General features: G+C 35.9%; 1 protein-coding gene across 10 annotated transcripts in view; it reads left to right on the plus strand.

Moving 5' to 3' along the window:
- The first annotated feature begins 549 nt into the window (after nucleotides 1-549).
- LOC144446953 (uncharacterized) overlaps nucleotides 550-26,486 on the plus strand; it is a 30,353-nt gene continuing 4,416 nt past the window's right edge. The window contains exons 1-17 of one of the 10 annotated variants that reach the window (XM_078136803.1): nucleotides 550-658; nucleotides 4,103-4,286; nucleotides 4,853-4,912; nucleotides 7,101-7,300; nucleotides 8,391-10,739; nucleotides 11,311-11,414; nucleotides 11,893-11,955; nucleotides 13,886-13,957; nucleotides 15,627-15,677; nucleotides 18,324-18,397; nucleotides 19,476-19,563; nucleotides 20,160-20,362; nucleotides 21,965-22,039; nucleotides 23,531-23,599; nucleotides 24,682-24,702; nucleotides 25,738-25,814; nucleotides 26,232-26,275. In XM_078136803.1, the coding sequence (XP_077992929.1) occupies nucleotides 4,110-4,286; nucleotides 4,853-4,912; nucleotides 7,101-7,300; nucleotides 8,391-10,739; nucleotides 11,311-11,414; nucleotides 11,893-11,955; nucleotides 13,886-13,957; nucleotides 15,627-15,677; nucleotides 18,324-18,397; nucleotides 19,476-19,563; nucleotides 20,160-20,362; nucleotides 21,965-22,039; nucleotides 23,531-23,599; nucleotides 24,682-24,702; nucleotides 25,738-25,814; nucleotides 26,232-26,275 (3,727 nt within the window). In that variant the 5' untranslated portion in view covers nucleotides 550-658; nucleotides 4,103-4,109. Of the gene's footprint in view, nucleotides 659-4,102; nucleotides 4,287-4,852; nucleotides 4,913-7,100; nucleotides 7,301-8,390; nucleotides 10,740-11,310; nucleotides 11,415-11,892; nucleotides 11,956-12,173; nucleotides 12,249-13,885; nucleotides 13,958-15,596; nucleotides 15,678-18,323; nucleotides 18,398-19,475; nucleotides 19,564-20,159; nucleotides 20,363-21,964; nucleotides 22,040-23,530; nucleotides 23,600-24,681; nucleotides 24,703-25,737; nucleotides 25,815-26,231; nucleotides 26,276-26,486 lie in introns of all 10 variants that reach the window. The other 9 variants (XM_078136804.1, XM_078136806.1, XM_078136805.1 and 6 more) reach the window with 9 other exon arrangements.

A 26,486-nucleotide genomic window follows, 5' to 3' on the forward strand; every position in this document is an offset into this window, starting at 1 on the left:
ACTCCGTAAAAATAATACGGAAGTGACCTCTTTCTCATGGAAATTTCGCGGGAGTATATATTGGCTTTTACGCATGCGTATGACTGGGCGAAGTAACGGAGCTACTGATTAGTTGAATTTTACATGTTTACCACAAAATTATTTTCTATAAAAGATAATACAGATATTTTTAAGACGAATTTCTTTTTCACTATTTCTCAATATTTTAATCCTATGAACAAATGCCTTCATAATCCTTACTGGAAGAATAAAAGAAACGTAAAAGTCTATTTGAATTTGAGCTTCCTGCTGGCCAATCACAATGCGTATAAGAAAAGTAATGATGATGTCATCGGAACACGTCAGAATAGCGATAGTTTATAAAAAAAATTCACAAATACTACTCGAATAGGTCGGATTTGCAAGTACGACAACGAAGTCCTATCAGTGATATTTTTCTTTAAAAAGAAAAGTAAGAAAATCCTCATTTTTTGTTGTGGGTTCGTGTATAAATTTTCTGCTTCCGGTATTTCGCCTTTAACATTTTTTGAGTGTACTGCGCATGCTTGATAGGAGCTGGTCCGTCAAAATGACGGTTACAATTTTGAAAGGAGAAATCCCTGTTGTTGTGGACCGTAGCCCAGCTCCATACCATTTGATTTTTGTCAGATATCTCAAGGTAAGACTACGTAGTTCTTGATGAAATTGCAAATACAACTAGAATTCTCTCCCAGTACGTGATATTTGACAGAAATGTCGTGCGGTGTCGGTGAGAATGCAGCCATCTTTACTGTGGACGTGTGCCAAAAATGTTAACACTAACACTAACAGAGTTTAAACTGTTCATTGAAATGGAAGTTGAACTATTTATTTAATACAACACTTTACAATTAATGTTGTTGTAAATGTCACAGTACTGTAGTTTACTTAGCTCCTACAAAACCGTACAGCTTCAGACAACATCAAGTTACTCCCACACCGTAACGTCTTGAATATTGATCGTGAACGGTAGAATCAACCATGATGAATACAAGAACTTGTTGTTTCAGTTGAATATATTTATCATCAACGTTATATGGTAATTGCAAATTAACACATCAATTGTTAGTGTTTCGATAATTTTTGATTTCAATAATGTACATTACATTTTCATATCCCTGCTTATTTCAATTAAAATAGGTATGATTTCATCACTCCACATATGTTTTGCAATGACATAAAAAATTAAAAGTTTCTCACTTATATACATGTACCTCCATGTTTCATTGAGTAGTTGATTAATATACAAGTATACTTATAAATTTTCAGATCAACAGATTTTGTTTTAAGACAGTCTTTCATGTAATCTGCCATGGTCAAATGGAATTATTGATTCATGTGCTCAAATTGAAAATATATCATCAAAAAATCGTTGATGTCAATGATAAGACAGGCTTCGTATTATGCTCCCGTTCTTATAGTAACTACACTTGATTTACAATGCCAGCCTTGGCCCAGACTTTGTACTATGGATCTTGACCCCATGTGCATGTTTGTACATAAACAGGCCATTCAAAGGCTATTAGGCAGATTGAATTCAGATTAATGTATCTAAGGGGTGGGGCAAAGTTCTTTTTACTGTGTTGCTTTCATACTTGAAGTCTTACACTTACAGTTAGACATGCTAAATTGTATGTGTCAAGGTGCAATTGAGGGTGCAGTTCTGTCCTAATTGTGCATTGGCCTAGGTGCAGTTTGATGACATTCAGGGTGTACTTTTCCCATATATTACATGTAGAACAGTGAGGCAGATGTGCTCCACACTTTCACAGACAATATTACTAGTAACTTGGCAGTAGCTTCCCCTGTGATTAAGTATAAAGGTAAATAAACAAGTCATGGCAATCTTAGCCTATTGTTAAAGTTCAATGAGTTATGGTTCAAAATAGCCTTTCTCTTGCTGACACTCAAGGTAGTTTTTAGCCATGAAAACATACCATTTACATGATTTACATGCTTGGTGTAGCAACATATATAGTTAGAGGATGATTGTTCAAAGAAAATTGTGGTAGTAATGTCACATAGATGTACTGCATAAAGAAGTGTGGCATACAGCTAAAGATATCATCATCATCATCATCATCATCATTTTTTACTATTCATAAAAGTCAGCGACCTGTACAAAGTTCCAATTGGTGAGATGTAAGTGTCAATCCAGTTTCTGAAGTAAGGGTCAATGGTATGGATAACAACTCAAGTTCCCCACCAGAAAACTGTTTGTAGTGTACATTCTGTTGATTAAAAACATAAAGATGTCATAAAATGCCAAAGTTGCTTGTTATTCTAGGCTTCCTGTTGATCCCCACTCTGACAGTGACAGGCATGACAATTGATGAATGTAAGATTTTGTGAGAGGAAAACCAAAAAGTGACACTAATGTCAATGTATTGATTTGTTCGTAATTGAAGTAACTCTTGATTTGAGCATTGTGGTTTGAATGTACATATTCAAATTCAAGCATTTGCAGAGTAAATTTGAATTCATGTACATACATATATAATTGGATGACTGACTATGCATCAATGTGGATAGAGAGCTCATACTAGAGGTCAAAGGCCAACAGATCTAGTCATATCCTACTGAACTGCCCCTATTCAGGTAGATTCACATTAATCACTACTCAGCGCCAGACATGCAAATTCCCCCAAGGGAGCTATCTATTTTCAAATGGGATGTACATGTAGACGGCTTGTTTTCTATTTTTAATCACTTTTCTTTTGTAATACATATATAGATATAGTTATTGCAACCACGTTCTACATTATGATCTCATACAATAGCCATTAATCGTCGTTTCTTCTTTGTTGAGTGTATACAAATACTGTACATGTGTATGTGACATGAATAAGCAATAAATTACATTTACATTTGCTTTCTATTAATTATAATTGAAGAGATTTTGGGTTGAACATTACAAATTACAGAAGCAATTGATTGTGGTAATTTAAACATAGCAGAGTAAATGTAAAAAGGTTATTTCTTTAGTCTGGATCCTTTTTCGGTTTGACAGTCTAAATATGAAATTAATTCATTTTATTAGTAAGATTTAAAGCATTGATAAATATTAGAAGAAGATTATTGAATATAAAGACTTTTATTTCAAAATATAAATACTTGCAGACAAGTGATATGTACAGCAGTCAGGGTGTGTGTTTGAATGGGTTTAACATATTATAATAATGGCAGAAGATTTGTAAATGCACCTAATCTCTGCAAGCAGTTATCAAAATGATAGTGCCAAACAGCTATGAAAACAGTGACTTCATGGAATTATGACCTGTATATATACTAAGTGCACACATGTACATCAGCTCTATGCCCCATTCCAACTGTGCTATATTTTCATTCATATTGATATCATTTTACGGATACTTAATCGGTCTACGCATACCATTCCTGAAATTCATGCACACACATTTCATGTTTTGATTTAGTGACTGATTCATCCTATCATGCCTTTCTGTTTAGTTGACTGTCGTGATAAATTGGGGCATGGAATTACACATTCTTCAGTGCAGAACCCATCAGTGTGTCAATTTCCCTAAATTATCAGTACTCTTGAGAAATGGGAGATCAGAGTAGTTAGGGTAAATCTTGACCCAAAGGTTGACTCAATCTGTTTCAGTAGCACCAGCATATCTTTATGAATCTGAATTAAAATGTTTTATTGCTAGAAATAAATCTCTGAGTACGTCATTGATGCCATATGGAGTAAGTAGGACATATATGTATGATATAGCAGGGTGTGTTAGCTTTAAATTAATACATACATTTTTAGATGATTGGATGGGAATGGCATTGCTTTGCATAATTTGTTTACATGGTAAATGGGTAAATTAGTTGTTTCTCTAGAACTTTGAGGACAAGACAATCAAAAGCTTTATACAACATGACATGTTGTATTGGTTTTGTATGAAAGAAAGGCAGATGTGATTTTAAAACTGTCAAAATTATAATTGAATCATTATGAAAATTATTCCAAAGGCGTGTTTACTGTCTAAGTTACATTACCGATATTTCTTTTATTATAATTTGACTATCCTGTGTATGCTGACCACATTATTGAATTTTTCTCTCTCACCAGGCTTACAATGAGTTTTAGCTCTCCTATATCTTTACTTGATGAAAATACAGAGCCAGACAGAGGGTTTTTGCTGACTTCAGGAAAGACATTCCAGTCTCAGTCATCACCCATATTGAATTCCGTGTTACAGGTATCACAAAGAGATAATATTTGCCAGAACTCTTCACCAAAAAAGAAGAAAAAGGTGGGTGATTTTGTTATATTTTCTGAATTCCTGTGTAATTCTGTGTTTGCAGATATCAGTTACAATCTCTCATTCTAAAATTTGCTGGGATACTGCTGTGAAACAGCCTGTATGATGCAGCTGTTTCTTTGAATATCAATGTGTTTTTTTAAAACTTTTTTGTCAATGACTATCAAGTTTAAATAAGTGACCTCAGTCATGAACTTGGTCATTGCATGATCACAGTCTCTATAAATGTTCTCTCTTAAAGTTAACATTAATTTATGTACCATTTCTTCTGGAAAATGTTCTGTAAAGATTTGAATCGTACTTGTTTACAAATATAGTTATCAGCACAAAAACAGCTTGTTACTAGCAAGAACTGATGTCAAATTTTCATTCTCTGCATGTCCTGTGCATGAAAAAAATGTGTTCTGTATTTTGCTTTGTAAGATTTCTTCATTTTGAAAAAAAAAAGTGTATATCATTTTTTTTTCAATCCATTATTGTGTGCCATTCATACTTTTGCTGGTAGCAAAAATCAGCATATTCTTCATATCTTTAATTTCTTTTTCCACTGATACCAGAGAGTCACAGAAATGGCAGACAACACAGAACCAACTGGTTCAATGGCAGAGCAGTTAGAGGTATCAGAACAAATGACGTACACATTCAGTTCCCAAAGTAGTTTCTTTTACTTCGCAGTCACTAGCACACTAATTGTGTTGGATAAGTCTTGAACTGCTACGAGCTGCACACCTCTTCATTTGTGATGAATAACACTCTTGTCATGTGTTTTCAAAGCAAGGTGTTTTGATCTGCTGCATGAAGGACTCTGACCAACTTTCTATATACTATTTCAAGCATGTAAACTGTTTCCAAACTAACTAACTACTCACAGAATTATGGTTAAAAAGTGCTGCCACCATACCATGTTACTTTTATTGCATATCAAGCATGCAGGTAATACACAAAAGAAGGAAATGAATGAGGCAATACATATCATACTTTGCCAATAGATTACCAAATTTCAAATGTATTGTACTTCACCATAGCCTTGTGTTTTACATATCCAAATAAAGGAAATGATAATATTATTTCATCTTGTGATAAAATCACCTAAACATTAAAAGAAGGATCGTAGTAAATAAGTATAAAAAAGCCTGTCAATAAAAATGAACACATTGGGTGAAAAGTTAGTAACTTTGAGAAATAAAATACATGTACCCATGGTTTATACATTGTTTGTATTGTATATCAATTTTAATACATGTTAATTCTTTTCTTACTGTGTTTTCTCACAAGTAAGAGTCATACTCACAGTGGTAGCTGCTGTGTCTACAAAGTGCAGATCAGGTCTTGCAAGTAAATTGTCAGCTGAAAATATTTTTTTTTTTGAAGTACAATGTATGTGTCTCTGATTGTCAAACTGTCTATCTACAACATCCTGGTACAATGCCCTACCATGTTTATTTTACTCTCCATCTGCTAAATAGTAGAATGCCTGCACATAGCAGCAGAGAAAAGTGTTATGCCCAGTCAGTTGACAGAATATAGGTTGACAATTTCCTTGAAAACAAGATGTGAGCAAATGAATTTGTATAATTATCTCAAAAACGTTAGGAACAAGATTTCATATCATAAAGTTTTGGGGGATTCAGATTTCATTTTTCGAACAAAGTGGTCACCTAGGTGCATTCTGCTTCAATACCTATTACCATCTTTTACTATATAATGATGATTTGTCATCAGTATTTAGAATGAAAACAATCTAAAACAGGTTTCTCAAGACAGGCTCTGTAAGTTAATATGTAGAATCATCTCCCTCGGCCAGTTTGCAAATATTAACACGAGTTCATCTTTGAACAGAGAGTAGTAAACATGTTAAGTGCACTGTATCATGGTAAAGACTTGATTCCAATTGTCAGGACCTACTTGGTCTCCTAGAATTTCACATGTATGGTGATTGTTCTATTTCTGAAGCAAAGCATGTGTTCTTTATTGTACTGTGGTCAGAACACACTGGTAGTCACCTCTGTCTGTGTCTTGGAATGGTGAATCTTTGGTGGCCTTCATACTAAGACTAAAGTAAACACAATCAGCTGACATATATTTTTAGCATCACATATGCATGTATGATATAAGAAGTGGAAGTTTTTGAATGCAATACTTGTAACATGTTTCACAGCTGTTAATACACATGCCCACCAGGCAGGTAGGCAGGCAGGCAGGCAGGCAGGCAAGAAAACTTATGAATGAACTATGTAAACCTTTTATCATAATCATCACCATAAAACAGCGCATATAGCATGCTTGAAATCTTCCTGGCTCAAGCATCAAAAATGTGATACTCACCATCAACTAGTGTAGCTACAATAACCCACTTACAGTGTCAACATGACCCATGTAGGCATAAGATAACAGAGGGGATGTTGCACAATAAATCTGTGGTAGATATTGGGATATCTGTCAGCTTTCACTCAGGATGTCATGCATGCTATTAAGTAAATGATCTACAAAATAACACATGGTGCATCTTCCTTTCTGTTCACAAAACTACTTGGGATCATTTTGACACGACATTTAGTAAATCAGTTTTCTCCCAAGGATGTCAAAATACAGTGCTAGCTTATTTGTAGAAATATTATATGAATAAAACATATTTTTTAATAGAATTCTTATATAAAAGAGCCAATGTTATTTTTTTATGGAAATACATTTTTCAGGCAAGACTTGTGATTCAAGGGAGAACACTGATGATTTGTGACGACAAGAAAGAGTAGATTTTTTCAACATTGTTGATGTATTACAGGTATATGTCTCTCCTTCCTCTAGGAACGTACTTCCAAAAAGAGTCCAAGCCAATCTCCAAAGGCACAGACTGCTGATTCATCAGTGTGGGAAGCACTGCGAGAATTAGACGAGTGTGAACGTTGGGTAGAGCGTAGTCAAGTTGTGACAACACAAGATCATCACGATTATACACAGTATGCCAATGAGTTCATAGAGGATCTAATTCAGAAGATACCCAATAGGTGAGCATATTTATGTATTGCAAGACATGGCATACATGCTGTGGTAGTCTCAGGTTTTTGTAACATAAAGAATCAAGGTGACATTGTAGATTTTTGATACATTACTTTATGTGGCAGTGCTCCTATTCACACATGCACCATGGTGTACCACAGCATATCCATATTAGCAGTATCAACTGCTCTGCAAGGGCATGCTCCTTGCCCTTGTTCCTGGTACACTTTCCTTTATAAGTGTTAAAGTTTATGTTGCCAAACCCTGCTCATATCAAACAATTGTCTTTTTGTACGAGAACACTGAATCTACCTATCCCAAGTTCCAACTACTGTATCATATTGAGTTATGTAAATGTCCTGCGTGAGGTCAAAGTTCACTTGGATGAAAACTTTTGTCTCCAAGCAGAAATTTACATGGTTTGCAAAAAAAAATTTTTTTCCAAGATTTGAGTGAAACCTGGAGTCATGCAAACACACCAAATTCAATGTGGTTACATTGTAGTTCTTTCAATGGGTAAGAACAATGCAATGCATCATGACATATTTGTCAACATACAAAAAGAATGATCACTCATACATGTATATCATACAACAATGGAACTTTAAGGTCTACTTGTATTCACAATATAAATAATAATGTTGGGTTCTTATATAGCGCTTTCACAGTCCGTGCTCAAAGCACTTTACAATTATTACCCCTGGCTCGGATCAGAACGGCGCAACGGCCCTTTAGTCTTCCTCAACTCCCCAGGGAGCATACAATCCGTTGCAGCCATTTAAGCGCATAGGATTAAAGCCTTCACATTGCAACCTACATCCTACCAGGTCCCCAAATATACAGCTTGGTTGACTGAGGCACAGTGGTGGTTCAAATCTTGCCCAAGGACTTTAGCCACTCAGAAACAAACAGCAGGCAGCGACGGGGCTCGAACCTGCAACCTGTAGATTCCAAGCTGGTCACGCAACCATTCACCCGTCATGACTCCACAATATGATGAGATTATGAAGAGTAGCTACCAGTATATTGTATAAATGTCTCTGTCTTTTGGCATAGCCATTAGAATACAACTTGACAATACTATTGTTTGTCTTACAGTTCAGAGCCAGTCACAGCCACAGGAGAGAGTGCACCACCTGAAGAGAAAAGTAGCAACGCAAGTGTTGAGAATACTGCAACACCTGTTGAAGGTAGCCAGGTGACACAAGAAACTGAAAGTGAAGCTAACAAAGTCCCAGAGAAAGAGGACGCTCCCAGCCAAGAACCGTCTGTTGAAAATTTGCCTTCTCAGCCAAGTACAGAGACTAATACCACTCAAATACCACCAGTTACAGGAGAAAGTTCTGCAGAAAATGCTGTAGAAAGCAGTCCCTGTGACAATTTGGATGAGAAATTGAATGCTTTGATACCAACAAATTCCAAACAAGAAGTGACAGAGGATGTGAAAGTATTACCAGACACAAACAGCAGTGATAAGGATATCAAACAGGAGTTAACGAGTGAGTCGCCTTTGCAGAAAATCTTACTGTTAGACTTTTCACCTTGTAAACCGGAGAAACAAGTTCAAAGGTCACAGGTTAATGATCGCCAGCACGAAATACCAATTCTAGACTTCTCTCCAGGTTTTCCTCAGCATCCAGGTACAGAAGGAGAAACCACTTCTAGTGAGGGAACGCCACCAGAGGAATCAAGAGACGTGCAGTTTTTGTTTGCAGAGGAGACAGCCATCCTTCAAAGTAAGGATCCTGCGGATGAAACAATCAAAGATACACAAGATAACATAGAACAGAAGGTCTCAGAAGAGAAGACTACAGAGCTTGAACCAGTTGTGCAAGAAGTTTCTACAGTAGATACTCATGCTCAACAATATGGAAGTGTAATTGGTGGACAACCAGAAGAACCACCAAAAGAAACTGATACAAGTGCACCCACAGAGCTGACACAAGCCACTTCAGAAGAAAGTCCAGTAAACGCACCAAAGGATTCAGATATCTGTCCAACAGAACCTATACAAGATACAGACAAAGAAGCAGAATTGCTAAAAGATACCAAAGAAACTGATAAAGAAGAAAACCAGGAGGTTGCAAATTCAGCAGTAGAAGTTGAACCAAGTCAGCCACTTGACGATACTGTTGAAGGTCTCCAGGAAAGCAGTACAGGGCAAGATACAGAGGAAGGTAGTAGCATAGTTGAAACGCCACAGCTGACAGATACACATCTTTCAACTGAGCCACAAGTTGACCAGGAAGTACCACAAGAAGTAGTTGACAGTAAGTTACCACAGCCATCTGAGGAATCAGAACCTGTGCAGGTTGAAAATACAGAGCTTTTACAACCAGAAGTTGGTGTTTCAGAAGTAAAACAGGAAAAGGAAGCAGCCAAAGAGACAACAAAAGTAGAACCAGAAGCACAGTCGGTTGAAAATACAGAACTTTTACAACCAGAAGTTGGTCTCTCAGCAGTAAAACCGGAAAAGGAAGAAGACAAAGAGACACCTAAAGAAGATTTAGAGGCACGTCAGGTTGAAAATCCAGAACTTTTACAACCAGAAGTTGATGTCTCAGAAGTAAAACTGGGTCAGGAAGAAAACAAAGAGACACCTAAAGGAAGCTTAGAGGCGCAGCAGGTTGAAAATACAGAACACGTACAACCAGAAGTTGATCTCTCAGAAGTAAAACAGGAACAGAAGGAAGACACAGAAGCAACAATAGTAGAACCAGAACCTGAGCAGGTTGGAAATACAGAGATTTTGCAACCAGAAGTTGGTCCGTCAGAAGTGAAACCGGATCAGGAAGAAAATAAAGAGACAACAAAAGTAGATTCACAGGTGGAAACAAGTGTTGATAACAAGCAGCCAACACCTGAGACGGATAAGAGCGAACTTGATAAACAAGGGGAACAGACAATTTCACTGCCAACCAACGAAGAAAAACCTAAGCAACATAAAAGGTTGTTGCCTGCAACACCCTTGCAGAAGAAGATAAAGGCAAAGCCCAAATTCAAACCTGCAGCAGAAGGCAATTTTGGGATTGAAATATTTGCGCCAGCTAAGAAGCCACAGCCAAAAGGAATAGAGGATCTTGATATTCAGATATTTGCACCGCCACAAAAGAAGTCTCCTGAGCAAACACAGGATTTATTATTGTTGACATCTTCCAAAGAGAATTTGCCACCAGTAAATAAGAGCTCATCAGAAAATTTGTGTGAGGAAAAACGTAACGTTTCTGAGCAACCTTCTCTTATTGACGATATTCCAATTCAAACTGTTGCTCCAAAAACCAAGAGCATCTATGATATGGACGAGAACGAAATAGGAAATCCATTTGCTTCTTCTAACAAGATGACAGATTCCCCCGTAAAGAAAGCGGAGTTTGACTTTGACAATGTTACAGATCCATTTGCTTCATCTGGTAAGATGAGCAGCTCACCAAGAGCTGGAAGAACTAGGTAAGGTTTTCTGTTTGTGTTGATTTTAGGGTTTCATTCAAAAAAGAATTGTGATTGTGATTGTGATTGTACAGGTGCAAGTAAAGAAACAAACTTTAAAACAAATTTGTTGGACAGCTATGCACACCTGTGCAATGATAATACTGTATTACTCATCTAAAATGTAATTCAAAGTCCAATCTGAGTAACATCATGGATTCTTTATCGTAGCCCAGGAGGACGGTACTGTCAGTCTGTCTTTGATACTGGTGGTAATGCTAATAAGAATGAGAATCTCTAATAGCCTGAAGGAATTAAGAAATTGTTTATATGGTGGCCATTGAGCAATGTCTCAGCTCTGTAGTGTCCAAACAGGAGGAAAGTGGAGTACCTGGGGAAAACCTGTGTTGTTTGATAAGATCAAACTCAGCATTGCCCAAGTCTCTTCTCATATACACACCTGTTAATCAAACCCAGGTGGTGCTGGGTAGGCAGAAACTCAGACCAGTAGACATACAAGTTAACCACTAGACCACCAACAACCCTCTGTTATGACAAGGTTATTGACAACAATGTTGTGTTCATCCAACAGTATGAAGCCACCTACAGAAGAGAATGGTGATGCAAATGCTGTTGATCTGGGTGATTTCCCCAATACAAAGCCAGAGAGAGAGGCATTTAAACCAGCTACAGAAGGTAAGACATTCTATCATACAATATTTATTGATAATTACTCACCATTTGAAAATGGTAATTGGATTATTCATCACTATTACTAACTGTAAAATGCATGTATCTAGATGTATTTTACAATGTTGTGTTGAAATAAGTAAAATACCTTTTGTATGCTGTAGTTCCCCCACTTATCCAACAACATGTATTTACTGCTACTGCACTGGATACATTGTGATGATGTCATTGTCCGTGCTAACATATATAATACATGTACATTCACGGTTTTGTTGTAGGTTTATAAAGCAGGTCTTCAATCTGCTTTTAACATTGCATGACATTATGTAATTATATGTAGTGTTAGCATGAAATGGGACTAATAAACAAGTCATTGATGACAAAACTTTGAAGATATTTTTTGTGATGAAGGTGTGGGATAGGAAATATTAGCCATATTTTAGCCCCTTTTTATGCCAAAAATAAAAATCTGAATCACTTTCAGGTTTCTCCCCAGAACTGGCAGAATATTATAAAAACTATAAAACTGAATATTTCAAGTGGATAGGTTTGTCTACTTAGTATTAAATTAACATTACTAATCGCATTTATCGATAAAGGTGTGGGGTTTTTTTGCAGTTCCTGACTGCATAGTGCATGATATCTTTTTTTAAAAAAAGGTTAATATCAGATTAATACTTTTTATGCTAAGGTGCCGCAGTAAGTTTTAGTCGCCAAATTTTTTCATTCGTTTATTTTTTTTGTGTGGTGTTTTCTTCTGTGTAGTTCTTTTCGATATTGATCCTCTAATGCCTGAACCTATCTTTATCATGGATGAAGATTTCAGACCTGCTGGTGAAGGTATCTATAATGTAGTCAGACTGCTAACATGAATTGCCCCTATACAGTACAGAACAGTTGAGCTAACCTTGTCAAAGATGATAGAGAGATTGTTAGGTGGTTTGCGTACAATAGATGAGAATGAACTCTTGATCAGTTGCAGAGTTATCATTTCAAAATTTGGTAGCTTTTTTTTTCATTTGTTTGTTTGTTTATTGTATTTATGAATTGGCAACTGCTATTTAATGAGGTATTATTAATGTTAAGAACAATTGACTAGAGAAAGAAAATTCTCTGAGTATGGGGAATTTTAACATTTTGCAAGCATAGAATGAACGAATGAATGAATGACCTGTATAACATTATTTTGAATATGGTTGTTTCGAAATCCTCTAAATGCCTTTTAAAGGACCTGAGTAGTGTTAGTGTTAGCTTTATCACCTGTTTAGTGGAGACTCTATCTTACTTTATGGTGTATGTGAATTGTACTTTGTGGTGTCTTCTGTGAGTAATTTCAATGGCAATTGTTAGTGGTTATTGTGTCATTGTTAGTAAGTAGAATTAGTTGTATTGGGTATCTCCCGCCTAATCCCAAAACATGTCATAGCATGCCAGGTCTAGCTATTGTTTCTCATAGTCTAAAGTGTGCTCTACTGTTAGTCGTTGGAATGTCACTGTCTTGTATGCATGGTAGTTCACCTCCTAACTGGTATATTGTGTTAGCTGTGTCTACGTCAGCATGCATGAATAACACTAGCAGGTATTTCCCAGTATGTAGTTCTTCTGTGTTGTCTCTGTCTGACTGTCTGTTGTGTGTTTTGTTTCTGTGACAGTCCTGCATGATCAAATCTGTATTCTGTTGAACTTGAAGGGACTTCTAAGTGGAGTATTGACATACATGTATAGTGTGCAGACATACTGGTATCTGACACTTCAAATACTCTTCCACCTATTCCATGATTTCAATACTCATAGGAGGCATATCATGGTGGATTTCATTTCAGTGGTGTGACCTCTGACCTAATTTGGCTGACTCTTGTCAAATTTAGTTGCTAAAATATCACTGTTGCCTACTGATTGAACGCATAGCAGTGACTCGGTGATTAATTCTTCTCTGTATTTGACTCTGAACTTGAAAGTTAAGTACTTTGGGAATTTGAAAGTACAATGTATTGATGGTGATACAACAAGTCTATGCATTTGTAATATATACTGACTTTCTGCTGTGCATACTAATAAATAAACTGTGACTCATCAACCTACAACTCTCTATTTATATAAATGGTTCCTTCATTCTGACAGCCAAGTAACATTCAACATCAACAGGTGTTAGACTAACACTTATAATAACAGCCATTTTTTTTTACTCCTCGGTAATAGATTTTAAGGTAAAAACCAGTGCATGACATCTAATTAACTATAATATAATTTAACATACTGATACATCTCAGGTTCAAGTTCGTGTCATATAAATCAATTGCATGGGTCAGTTTCATTGATGATGGTACAATACATAAAAAAAATATCATTATCATTATTAAACAGGTGATGGTATGTGCACTGATCGTTTCATCATCTACTAAGTCTAACATTATCCCTTTTCTCCCACCTATAACTTGTGTGTGTGCCATATAACTTGCTTTACCTGGTGTCACCAGGAGCCTCTGGCCTAGAGACAGATCTGAGTGAGTTAAGTTTTGAGGAAATGGAGGCCAGATTGGCTGCCGAAGGTAGGCTAGAAATTGAATGAACCTCTCTCTAAAGACTTCTATATGCATGATGATGTCACAAATAACGATACTAACACAGCAGAGTTGTTGTAGATCACCAGGGATAGAGAACACACAAGTTTTGGTTTTTATCTGGTGGCAATATTATCGTACACTGGTTGTTACAGCAAAATGTACTATGCCCTGCAATAGACCATGTGGGAGCAATAGTACTCGTTGGAACCATGGGTTATGCTATGCCTAGTGCTTTTGGGGCAGTACTTCCAGAATTCTGCTAAAACGTTACAAATGCCAGAATTGTGGCCAAAATTGATAAGCCTTATCAATATTAAACCCTCCTTGTGGTGAATATCAAGGGATGTGATTCACTTTTATGAGGTCTCAATCATGCTAACCATATGGTCAATTGTGACTTTTAGGGACAAGAAACTTAGCTATGACAGAGTCTTCACACAGTTTGACACAAGATGGTGGAGACAATTTGTGCATACTTCTAAATTAAAGTCTAAAATGTTTGTTTTTTGAGAGTGATAGAAGACACTTGACAATTAGCTGAATTCTGGAAAGCATTTGTTCAACATAGTACAGTGTGATACTTATTTTGTGTTTCTTAACTTAAGTTTTAAGACACAGATTTGTTGTTATGGTGCTACTCAATCAAAAGCAACTAACACTACAGTGTAGTCCTGTAGCATAGTATTCACTATTCACTGCAACATGGTGTTCACTGCCAATATTACTTGGCATACATACAGCCCAGGCAGTTTTAACGAAGATTAGTTACCTTATTTGGGCAAGTTTCCAGCTTCTTTGTAACATTCTACATCATGGGTGTCGTGATTTACCAATTGCCCAATAATCAAGTGTTCGGATACCTCACAATAGACAAAATCACAAGGTTGACAACATCCAAATGATTAAAGTGAAAAGTTACACACTAGTATAAAACATGACTCAAATTGGTAATTTATCTTCATCCTCTGTATCTATGCTGTACACCTGGGAGTGTTGCAAATATGGTATAATCCACAAACCACTTGATCACAGCCATTAACACCTTGAATTTGTAGTTGTGTGGTACTAATGGGAGGTGTTCTTTCAATCTTTGTGGTTACCTTGTACCACTAACATTCACTTTGTTCAAGCCCAGCTACCATCATTTCATTTTAGCTACTAAGTCAGTTTTCTTGCATTATCAGCATATCTCTAGTCTTTTCTTTCATCTATCAGTCCTTTTTGTTCACTTGAAACTTTTCCCTGATCAAACCCTTTTTGGAATTGCGTGGTCAGTGTTTTTTTGGCCCCATCATGTTCTCCTTCTTGGCTTGTTGGCTCACATGCATGTCGTAATTGTTTGCATGGACAGTATTGGTCAAAATTTTTGATGGTTTCTTATGTTGGTTGGCGAAGGTAATAGTTGTTAACATTATCGCTGCAAAACTTTATTTGGCAGTAGTAACCAGTTCCATATTTTTTTTCAATTTATTGTCCATGCTTCCATTTTCAACACTTTCAATCACTTCATCACTTCCGTGCACCCCCTGTGTACCTCTTTCCATTTCCACCTCTGCCCCTTCGCATCCTGCTTTCTGTGACTCCCTACCAAATTATCCCCAAATTGTGATACAACGTTACGTAGCACTTGCTCAAGAATGTTTAACCTCTATAGAGGAACCTACAGAATCTGATGGGGAAGAAGAGTTCTTCCTGGCATCAGAAGGTACAGTGTCAACTTTGTCTCCTTTGTGAATTACGGCAAGATGTAGAACAGTGGACTGACTGTATAGCAGGCACACATTTGTATTCAAACTAGGGAGATTGAGTCAGGGATAGGAATAGGGTTAGACCCCCTATCATCAACCTGATTTGTATGATTAAGAACAAATGACCACTGTTCTACACTTGCATCCAAATTACTAGCTAAGTATAGTCCACAGCATCCTCACTGAGAGCTTGTCCATGCATCCCTGCAATCCCAGCTACTGTATATTACATGCTTGCAATTCTCACTGCTGCAACTTGTACAAATGCAAGATTTTTTCCATTTACTGCATTCTGATTTTGTGCTGCTGCTGTGACCCTCACATCGTAACTATCACTAATCCTCTCAAACAAATGAGAATCAAATGTTGCGCATTTTAAGAAAATAGTAATACCAAGCAGTTCCATCACCATGCCAATGGATATAAAATATAACTTTATAGATAATAAATAAAACTTGCCATGCAATTTTACAGCATTTTATAACGAGACTGAGCTGATTGTCTCAGTTATGCTCACAGAGGTTGCTATATTAAGCATGTCCTTGCAGGTTTGCCCAAAATAAGCTGAAAGTCTGACATTTACTTGATCATTTACATAAAATTTACATAAATTTACATACACTGTCACCCTAAGTAAAAGTCACAAATTCTGTCAAGTGTTGATCCATGATAGCAGTTTCTCTCCATATTATTTCTTAGCTATGTGTGTGAATTGAATTGATCTGCAGGAATGAGATATCCGGAAAAGAAAATAGATGTGTATAATATTACCTCTTTCTTTGTGTACTTTTTTGTGTATTTCATAATACACATGTTGATGAAATTCAAAATTTAGTTGGAAATGAAAAGAAAATGCAGATCATGTATCATGCATTTTGACATTTTTTGAATGTCTTTTAAATTTTTCACAGCAAAGTTTGTTTTGAATCTAAAGTTTAAATGTTTTACAAATTTATGAATCAAAACTTGCAGAAGTGAATACTTGATGACAGTGAATGAGAAAGATGATGCGTCAGACCCAGTCTTTCTTTTGTGATGTGAGTGGGTTTGACACAGCAACATACAAAATGTCTAATTTGTCATATTAATGTATTAATTGGAATGATGGTTTGTTATGATGTCATCATGTCTAATTGGCAGTTACATTTTCTTGCTGGATGTATGTCATGAATCGTATGTTTTACGCGACTCAAGTCGATACACTTATTATTATTACTTTATGTTTAGCTTTGAACTGACATATAAAATTGACATGAGATGTGCCACCTAATATAATTGACACAACTGATGAATGGATTTATCAACATTTTAAACTACTAGGATCAGCAGAGTGCTAACAAGCAGTGTCATGATGCGTTTATCTTTACACACTATTTTCTATAGTGGAAAGTCTTAGATGAATCATAAGAATTGTCCCTTCTACTACCTGGCTCTCAACTACTTCATATAGAGCTAAAAATGTATATATAGTTGTACATACCAACCAGTACTGGGAGCCTTCCTGGCTACCACATACCAACCAGTACTGGGAGCCTTCCTGGCTACCACATAACCAACCAGTACTGGGGAGCCTTCCTGGCTACCACATAACCAACCAGTACTGGGAGCCTTCCTGGCTACATACCAACCAGTACTGGGGAGCCTTCCTGGCTACCACATACCAACCAGTACTGGGAGCCTTCCTGGCTACCACATACCAACCAGTACTGGGAGCCTTCCTGGCTACCACATACCAACCAGTACTGGGAGCCTTCCTGGCTACCACAAACCAACCAGTAACTAAAATAAGTCACTTGAGTCTAAACCCTTGTACATGACACTAACACTGCATTGTGTACAATGCCGTCATATTGAATGACAGCCACTTGTAAAACAACATTTATTCAGTTGTTTCAAATGTCTCAGGAGGTGCACTCATGTCAATGTGATACATTTTATATGCAGCTTATTACAGCAAATAGATTTGGGGTACAGAACATGTAAACATCACTGAAAATGTTAAGTTAATATCATTATTGCATTATTTAATAACCTGAAATTGGCACTTGTCAGTTTCAATGTTAGTTGATTTTTTTCTGTTATGTTTTAGCTTTGTTGCGTAATATTGATTTAATCATTTGTGGCTTTCACACAGTAGAATGGACTGGTATCTAATTTACATTGTAAACTTACTTCAGTTTGCATTTTGTGAGCAAAAATTTTTTAAAAAAGCTGGTTGTAGCATAGCAATTTAGCATTTGTGGTTGCTATGCAACCATCGATCAATAATGATAACAATCTAGTTGAGGTCAAAGGTCAGTTTGAAAGACCATGAATCTTGATTTGCATGTCGTCTTTAATCTAATGATATATTTTGGTTTCAGTTTTGAAAATTGATTTCTTTAGATTAGCCTTGTAGACTAATTTGTTTCATTTTGCTGCTATGCCATTGCTTTTGTACGACACAAAGAAATGCACATAATAATGAAAAATGTGAAAATATTACATCGATTTCTTTTCTTAAGTTAACCGTCCATTGTATATTTACCTTAAAAGTGAAAGCTTCACTTTCATATTCCTTTCAAAGCTTCACTGTCATATTCCTCTCAATTTGTCCCCTCTAGCTTTCAACCCAAGTGATCCCAATGCCTTTGACATTGACTTTTTGGAGAAAGCTGGTGGTGGTGGCCAAAGTGATGTAAGTATTGTAGTAATTATTCTATGCAAACAACACCAGATGGGACTGCAGATGGGAGTAGTCTCTGTTGGTTCATTGTAGATATCATTATTATAATTCAATAATATCCTACATGTATGAGTCATAAATGAATTTGTATGATAACGGTATGTGGAATGTTCAGACACATGTTATGGAAAATAGCCACACTTCAAAAAGCAAAGTGGTGATCAGGTACATTTTATAATATTTTATACCGCAATCAAATTTCCATAATTCTGGTAAGGGTTCCAAGTTGCAATGACATGTAGCGATCATGTGATTGCTTTCTAATTCTGTTAACTAAAACAGTCATGTATTGGTTGGTTGGGGATTGCATTGATGTTTTGACCTACTTCCACATTCTAGTTTGAGTGATACTATGTGACCAGGTAGCATAAGGGATGGAAAGGAGTGAATAATTTGTACACACATGTACTGGATTCATATATGTTGGGCATAGTTTCATACCAGGACTGATGCTGGTGATATGCGGGGTGTTTTTAGATATCACTCAATTTGTTTAAAATCTGATCAAGGAGAAGGCTCTATTTATTCATCTCTCATATGTCATGAATTCTGTGCTTGTCATTTGCATCTATTAAATGGTCAGTGTTTCATTATACAATGTACTGTGCTTGTCATTTATGTCTTCTTTTACATTGTAAATAGTCAATATTTCAGACTAAAGGAAGAAAGCAATAATATACCTGATACATTTATATCTGAAATATAGTAAATTAAGCAAACTAGATCATCCTACTTACTAAATTTTGATCAGATTTACATATTAGTGCAAGTTACTCTTGAACTGTTAGTAGCCTGTACAGATATCATGTATACCTGCTACTCCGACAACACATTTGACTAGTACACAAGGCTGATATTGCACCAAACCTGTTCCCAGTGTTAGCAGTTCAGTTTGCATGGCCAGACAAGATTGCAAATGCAACAATATACAGGGTTGAAACTTTGCTTTTAGAGCCATGTAATGGTCGTGTTTGTTTTTCTCAAGTCATGTATCATATTGTTAAACTAGCCAACATATTTTATCTTTCAGTTTGCAGAGTCTGCTCTAGGACGGCAGTCCCTCTATGTAAAGTTTGATCCACTTGTGAAAGGTGCAAGTCCTCCAATAGCGCAAGCAGGTCAGTTGAAGTCAACTTTATCATTGCTAGTTTGGTTGGTTAAAGTGAATGTAAAAGACATCTTTGAATTTCTTTAGTGCTAAATGATGAACTTATATTGTGATATAGGTTTGTACAGTGGGTAAATACTAGTGTACTATACATAATCAAGACAACATCCTAGGATTGCCGACATTTCAGTAAAGTAACATAAGTTATTGTATCAATGCCACATATCAAAACCAGGTATGATAAATTGTTGGATTTTTTCCCCAATGAAGTGACAAAAGTGCCCTTTTACATGGCCATCTACCTATTCTTAATTTTTAACAACCTTGTACCATAGTCTTCACTTTCAAAATTGGTTCACCAGGGACTATAACTGGAATGTTCTGACAAGAGAGTGGTAGTGGGCATTTAGATGGACCTTGCAGAGTTGTAGGTTTTGAAAGTCGCACACAAGATTGAATGTACTTTGATAAACATGGTGTCACAATGTTATAACTGTGTATGTAGGGAGAATATACTACATGTACCTTGCTGTATTGGTAGAGGATACTACCTTGCTGGCTGTATTATTATTTGTACAATATCATGTCTTTACCTGTTCTACATAGGTGCTGCAATCAAACCTGTCCTGCCCACTCTTGGTGAGACTTCTATGGAAGGGGAAGATCTCCTACAGATGTCTACGCCACCTTCAGCCGGTTCACTTCGACAGAACCATTTGCTTAACTCTGTCAAGAGATCGGATGAAAAGAGACCAACCCCAGATAAAGGTGTTGATAAACTGCTTGAGTTTAGTCCATCAGGAGAACCAGTAAGTCATGGTTTTACTCTCTGTGTGTTATCCTTTGAGGAAGATGTGACGTGTGTGTATTTTGTGAAAAGAAGTGGTTCTTAAAAATAGAAATGAATAACCCCAAAGACATAAGCATATAAAAACTCCTAGATTACAGGACTGTGTATTTTCTTTATCTGGATAGCTGTACATATCCAAAAGTCACTCCATTGTAAGGGTTGATGTGTATGTGTATGTGTATAGTGAAGTTGTTGTTATTGTTGGAGGATGGGTATGGTATGGACCATGCAAAAGTTGACTATAAACTATACACAAGTTTACAAAATCCTATAACTCATATTTGTATGAAATTATGTCATCAAAGTCATAATGACAACTATAGCATTTTCTTTGTCTTATTTATGTTGAGTAAGAGAGATTCATTTCGCTTGATTCGAATTTTGTTTTGAGTTTCATATAACTTACAATAACCATCTAATTGTAAAGATTTATAAATTGTCGCATCAGTGCAGAAAGGTTGTATCTGCTATGCAATTGTATAGGCAGATACGACCTTACTGCACTATATATCCAGTTATTGTACCATGAGTTATTGTATTGACTTATTTTCATGACCATATTCAAAATTCACAAAAATCAAAAATATGTGTAGCACTATTCAAGCTAGGAAACATTTTCAGAGCTAAGTCATTGCCACTTAGTTATATCAGTATTAAAGTAAATACATAATAGACAAATATCAAATAATATTTTCATTTGTTTTTATCAATTTTTGATTGTCTTTGCACTTGCAAAGTAATTATATAGTGAAAGGCACTGCTCTGTATTATTGATAGTATCTATTGACCTCACTCTAGTTTTGTTATCAGCAGCTGTTATGTGAAAGTCAACTTTGACATGTATTGTAATATGTAATACATCATGTATGGTATAGAAACATCAACTAACCTATGTTTAACCTCAGCATATGCTTGGTGTTACCCAGGAACCATGAAACCAGTTTAGTAACTAAAGCTAGTAAAACATGATTTGAACAAGACGTACTGTGAAACACATTTAAAATATTGGGTTGGTAGAACTTGAGTGTAAACTCTACATGTGTGACGTTATTTCTAAAAATTACCTTTATTGTACCTGCATGTGTAATTGTTTATGTAAATTTTAGGCCAATGACACATCACACAGCGCATGCTGTTACAGTATACTATAGATAGATAAGTGTGTATTGTGAATTGTATATTGCCATTGGCGCTACAGACAGTTGAAATCGGAGTAGGCCCCCAAACAATGGTGTGAAGTATGTACAATGTCACGGCAGGTAACCCAGTCTTCTCAAGGAAATATGTGACTTTTGACCTTAGCATTTTAGGACGTCTTTGTCCATTGTGTGAGCTAGACTGAGTCTGAATTATAAATTACAGCCGGCAAGTACAATGCCCAGCTAATTTGTACAGATGGCAGAGACGTGATAGAAGCTAGATGGCTGTATTATTAGCTTTATTGAGTGCTTGCTGGGGGTCACAGGTGATACTGTCTACAAATGATCAATGAGTAACACTATACACAGTGCATTGATACTGTTAACATTAGGTAATATGTTTCTATGGTGTTGTTTTACAGGTTACAGAAAAAGACACACCACCCCAGCGACGCCGAGTCCCGGAGTCTCCTGAAGCTGAGGATGGCATTGTACAGGTACGGCAATTGTAAATTGAATGTTCAGAAATGTCTAAATTATGCAATCTACAAGAAACAAGAAATCTTGGCCGTGATAATAGTTATAATGTTAGTAATCCTACATATGCGTAACAACAATATGCAGTGCACCAGTTTGTAATATTTGTGTAATTTGAGTGTTTTATATCATGCCGAGGGCTGAAACAAGTGATGAGATAATAGAAATGATTTGCATAACAATACAAGCCATAATTGTTGTATGTATTCATTTGTAAATTAAGAGATAGTTTGGTTGGATCTAGGCCAAGGATATCACCATGTATATTAATGGTTTGCTTAAAACATTACAATTACTGATACTTTCAAGGTCACTAGTAACAATGAAGTCTGTTTCTACATACATTAGTTTGGTGTCTGTGACACCATTTCTTTCAGTTAATCTACCGTAAAAACCTCCCAGTTTCACTGCTAGAAAAATGGTGTGAATTTGGGTTTACAGCTGGTTGCCAAGACTAAATTTTGAGCATTATTTAGTCTAGTGCATGACATTAATTTTCAAAAATGGTCAGGAGATGACACATTAATAATTTCATATTTCTCCTTTCCTTGGTGAAAAAAGCGAAAAATGTTATATGAAAATTGTCAAGTTGACTGTATATAAGTTTATGTAGGCTATGTCTGTGTTCATTCAAAAAGTGATGAAACAGTCGTTTGGGGAAAATTCTCAGTACTTGCATTAGCATTTTATCTCGAGCTTGAAGGCCAAAATATGACAAGCAGGTCAATTTATTCTCATGCACACTTATAGTAATGCATATTGTAGGTGGTGAAATTCTATTTCAGGTACTGAGAAGTAAACATATTGTTCATACAAATTAGCCATTTGCCTTTTATGTACTATACCAGCAGAATTGGTAACTTATATTGAGTTGCATGCAAGTTGTTAAAATCAAACTGATAGGTACAATTGATCATGAAATCTACTGGGACTGAAGATTCAGTATGATTTAATATTTTTGTTTTAGTTGCAAAAACTAATTTTAATTCCTGTTAGTGGGATGAATAAAGTAATTCTAATTCTGATTCTGACTGAATATCATGTTGTGATACAAAGCTTCATAAATTGATATTCATAGTAAGGTTACGAATATTTATCTACTCTCTGAGCGGCTTGACAGGGATGGAGTAGGGACAGACCCAGGGGACAGACATTGCAGGTTATGAAGACAATTAATTGTGAATTACAAACAATGTAATCGATAATTCTATTACATTTATGCCTGAAAAAATTTAAGAATTTTAGGAAAAATAGCAAACCAAGTAAAAAATGAAAACTGAGACTGATAATACATGTTTAAGGTCTGTGTAGTGTGCTGATTACCGCTATGTGTGAGTCCACTGCTCCTCTGTTGGCATGTTTTGGATTTATTAGAATTCAGTGTGAACTGCCACTCTTACATATAAATGTGTATTATATGATGTGTGTTTTGTTTGGTTTTGTTTACGTAGCCCCTACTGTACACACAACTTGACCTCAATGAAGCCCTCAAGAGAGCAAGAGAAGAGTATACAAGAGAGGTAAGTTGGTAATTTAACTGTGGTTAAAGCCCAAGTAGCTGCAAATGTTCAACTTTGTCCATTAATAACTACACTATAACCTTTACTGGAAATAGTTCAAACCCTTCTGATAGCTGGATTTATTTTCTACTTTTGTTGGTGAAAAAAAAAGAAAAGTTGTACATGATAATTTAGTGGTACTGTATACACTACACTGGCTTGATGTCCATATGTAAACAGTACCACAAAAAAACACAGGTCAGTCCTGATGCTGACTGGGTTTTAGTCACTTAGCAACCATACATAGGAAGTACAACAACATTGAGTAAGTGAAAAATAAGAACAGAAATGATGACAAAAATGGCTGCACTTACAGCTGTTAGGGCTTTAATATGATGATTGACTGCATACATGTACCAGTCTGTAGACAAGTAGATGTGTATGTTTACATTCTTCTCACACTTACAGACATTCTCCTTACTGTCTTTCTGATCAGTAACATGACAAAATCAAGTAGTAAATTATAAAATAATGGGTAGTCAATTGCCAAGGAGGTTCACCCTAACACAATCTCATATCAATGTTTTTATCTGTAGTTGTTGCATGAAAAGCATGATTAGGTGAATGAGTAAAGTACTGTAACAGTTTGCATGCAACAACCTTGTTCTTGTACATCCGTATATTGGTACTCTATCAAAGATCAGAATATAAACTTTTTGTCTATAGGGCTGCCAGACAACTGTTTTGTCCCTTAAATGTCAATGTTAAACTGACAGGCCTTGAACAGAAATGTGTTGATTGTAAAATTACTCTTGTGCAGATGTTAGTAAAGTGACGTGTGTGAATTTCTACCACTGTGTACTATAGTTGTAATACACATGGTATGCCATGTTCAGAGTCTAGGATTATTATCTACAGTGTTATTATGAATTGACAAACTTCAAGTGACGGCTTAAAAGCTGACAAACAAAAACACAAACAAATCTGAAAGTTAGATGATATTATGTCCATTTCAATTTCTTTGTGCATGATTGATGGGAATGCAAATTATGTTCAAATTTAAACTGCAAATCAAATGAAAGTTTTCTTTCAAATTGCTGCAGGACTATCGCGGTGGTACACTGGTATGTAAATTAACTTCTTTTCTAAGAAAAAACAAAATGGGATTTCAAAAGAGTAGCATAAAAATATTAGGTGTAAAAAGAAGAGAAAAGCAACATGTTATAAAAATCGAAGAAATGCAATTATATCATGTGGTAAACATTATTTGCTGATCACTTCACAGCGTTATGTTTATTATTAGTTGACAATTATGATGTGTATAGCATTCATGGTTGTTTCTAATCATAGGTATTATTGAACAAAATAGTAATTAGGTGTAAATTTATTGCCCTATGTTACACCCATCACCTAGACAATATTCAACTCTGTACATGTACTCAGTATAATCCAGAATCTAGCCAAACTACTTGCATATACATTTACATGTAAACTGAGGGACAAGATTGTAAATCACATTTAGTACATGATTTGTATTGCCTCTTTTGTAAAAATCTCTACCAGTATTTGCAGATTTACTGCCCTATGTCACACCTATCACCTATCACCTACACAATGTTTAACTCTCTCTTTTGTAAAAATCTCTCCCAGTATTTGCAATATTTTCATTCTCAAACTGTATTATGGGGCCAATATGTACTATTGTACTTGTGATGCGTACATTGTGTGTTCAGCCCTATCAGGCTTCTTTATAACTTGAGGAGTGAGCTGATAGCATGGCATGAATGTCATATCTTACATACTAATTCATATTCTAATGGATTGAAAAGTTATGGAAAGAAATTTTAAAAAATCAAAGTGAATATTGTATGACTTTATTCCTATTTTACTGTGAAATTACTGATGTGTTCTATCTGACGATAACAACTACATAATGAAATATTTGATAAGTTTGTCAAATGTTTCCAACATTAAGCAGAATAGTAAAGATGACATATATGTACAGACCTTGCTGAATTGTAAAAAGAATATGTACAGAATTTGCTGGATTGTGAAAACATAGACAGGAGTGAATATTTGTATCTCCATGGAAAACAAAGAGTGTTTGTATCTGCTGGAAGTATTGTTTCTAATTATAAGTTTTCTATGTGGTCATTTAGGCAGAAAAGAAGGACAATGAACAGAAACGTATGGAACAGCAGCTTGATGAACTACAGCAACAAAACACAGAGATGAGGTAAGACATCTTACAAAATCTATAGCTAGTAGATGAAATAACATAACATCGCCACCTAGTGGTCAGCTGTAACTATGGAATTTGTCATTCTGATGAGGATCGTTGACCAAGACAGACCGAAAACTCCAAAACTATTAACTGCTTGTGTGTTATAACCTATGTAAATCAGATAAAATATACTTTCCATCTAATATACTAGAATCTCTATCTGCTGCTGTGTGATGTAGAAAGTTCAGTGATTACATAATTTGCATATTGGAATATTTGAAGCCATGTGAATAGTCTGTGTGGAAGCCATTGTGACACTCCACTTTGAAATCATGATGGCTGTATCTTCAGGTATTATTAACCTGATATGTACAAGTAGTCAATAGTTCCACATAACATTAAAATGAATTGTTTGTTTTCCACCTACAGGACAGTTGTGTCTGAGTATGAAAGGATGATCCAACAAATGATAGGTAGGTTCAAAATCATTGGTATTAGGATGACTTTGGATAACTTTTATGGTTTGAGGAATCATATCATTGCTTAGGCAAGGCATTATTAAACACACAAGACATGCCATCACTGGGATGGTATTGGTGCAGTTTTTACGCAACCAGACACCAGGAACATTGATCACCCAATTTGTTATTCCTCACAGAAGATAAACAAATATCGGCACTATTG

This window comes from Glandiceps talaboti, chromosome 15 (genome assembly GCF_964340395.1).
Source record: "Glandiceps talaboti chromosome 15, keGlaTala1.1, whole genome shotgun sequence".
Lineage (NCBI taxonomy): Eukaryota > Metazoa > Hemichordata > Enteropneusta > Spengelidae > Glandiceps > Glandiceps talaboti.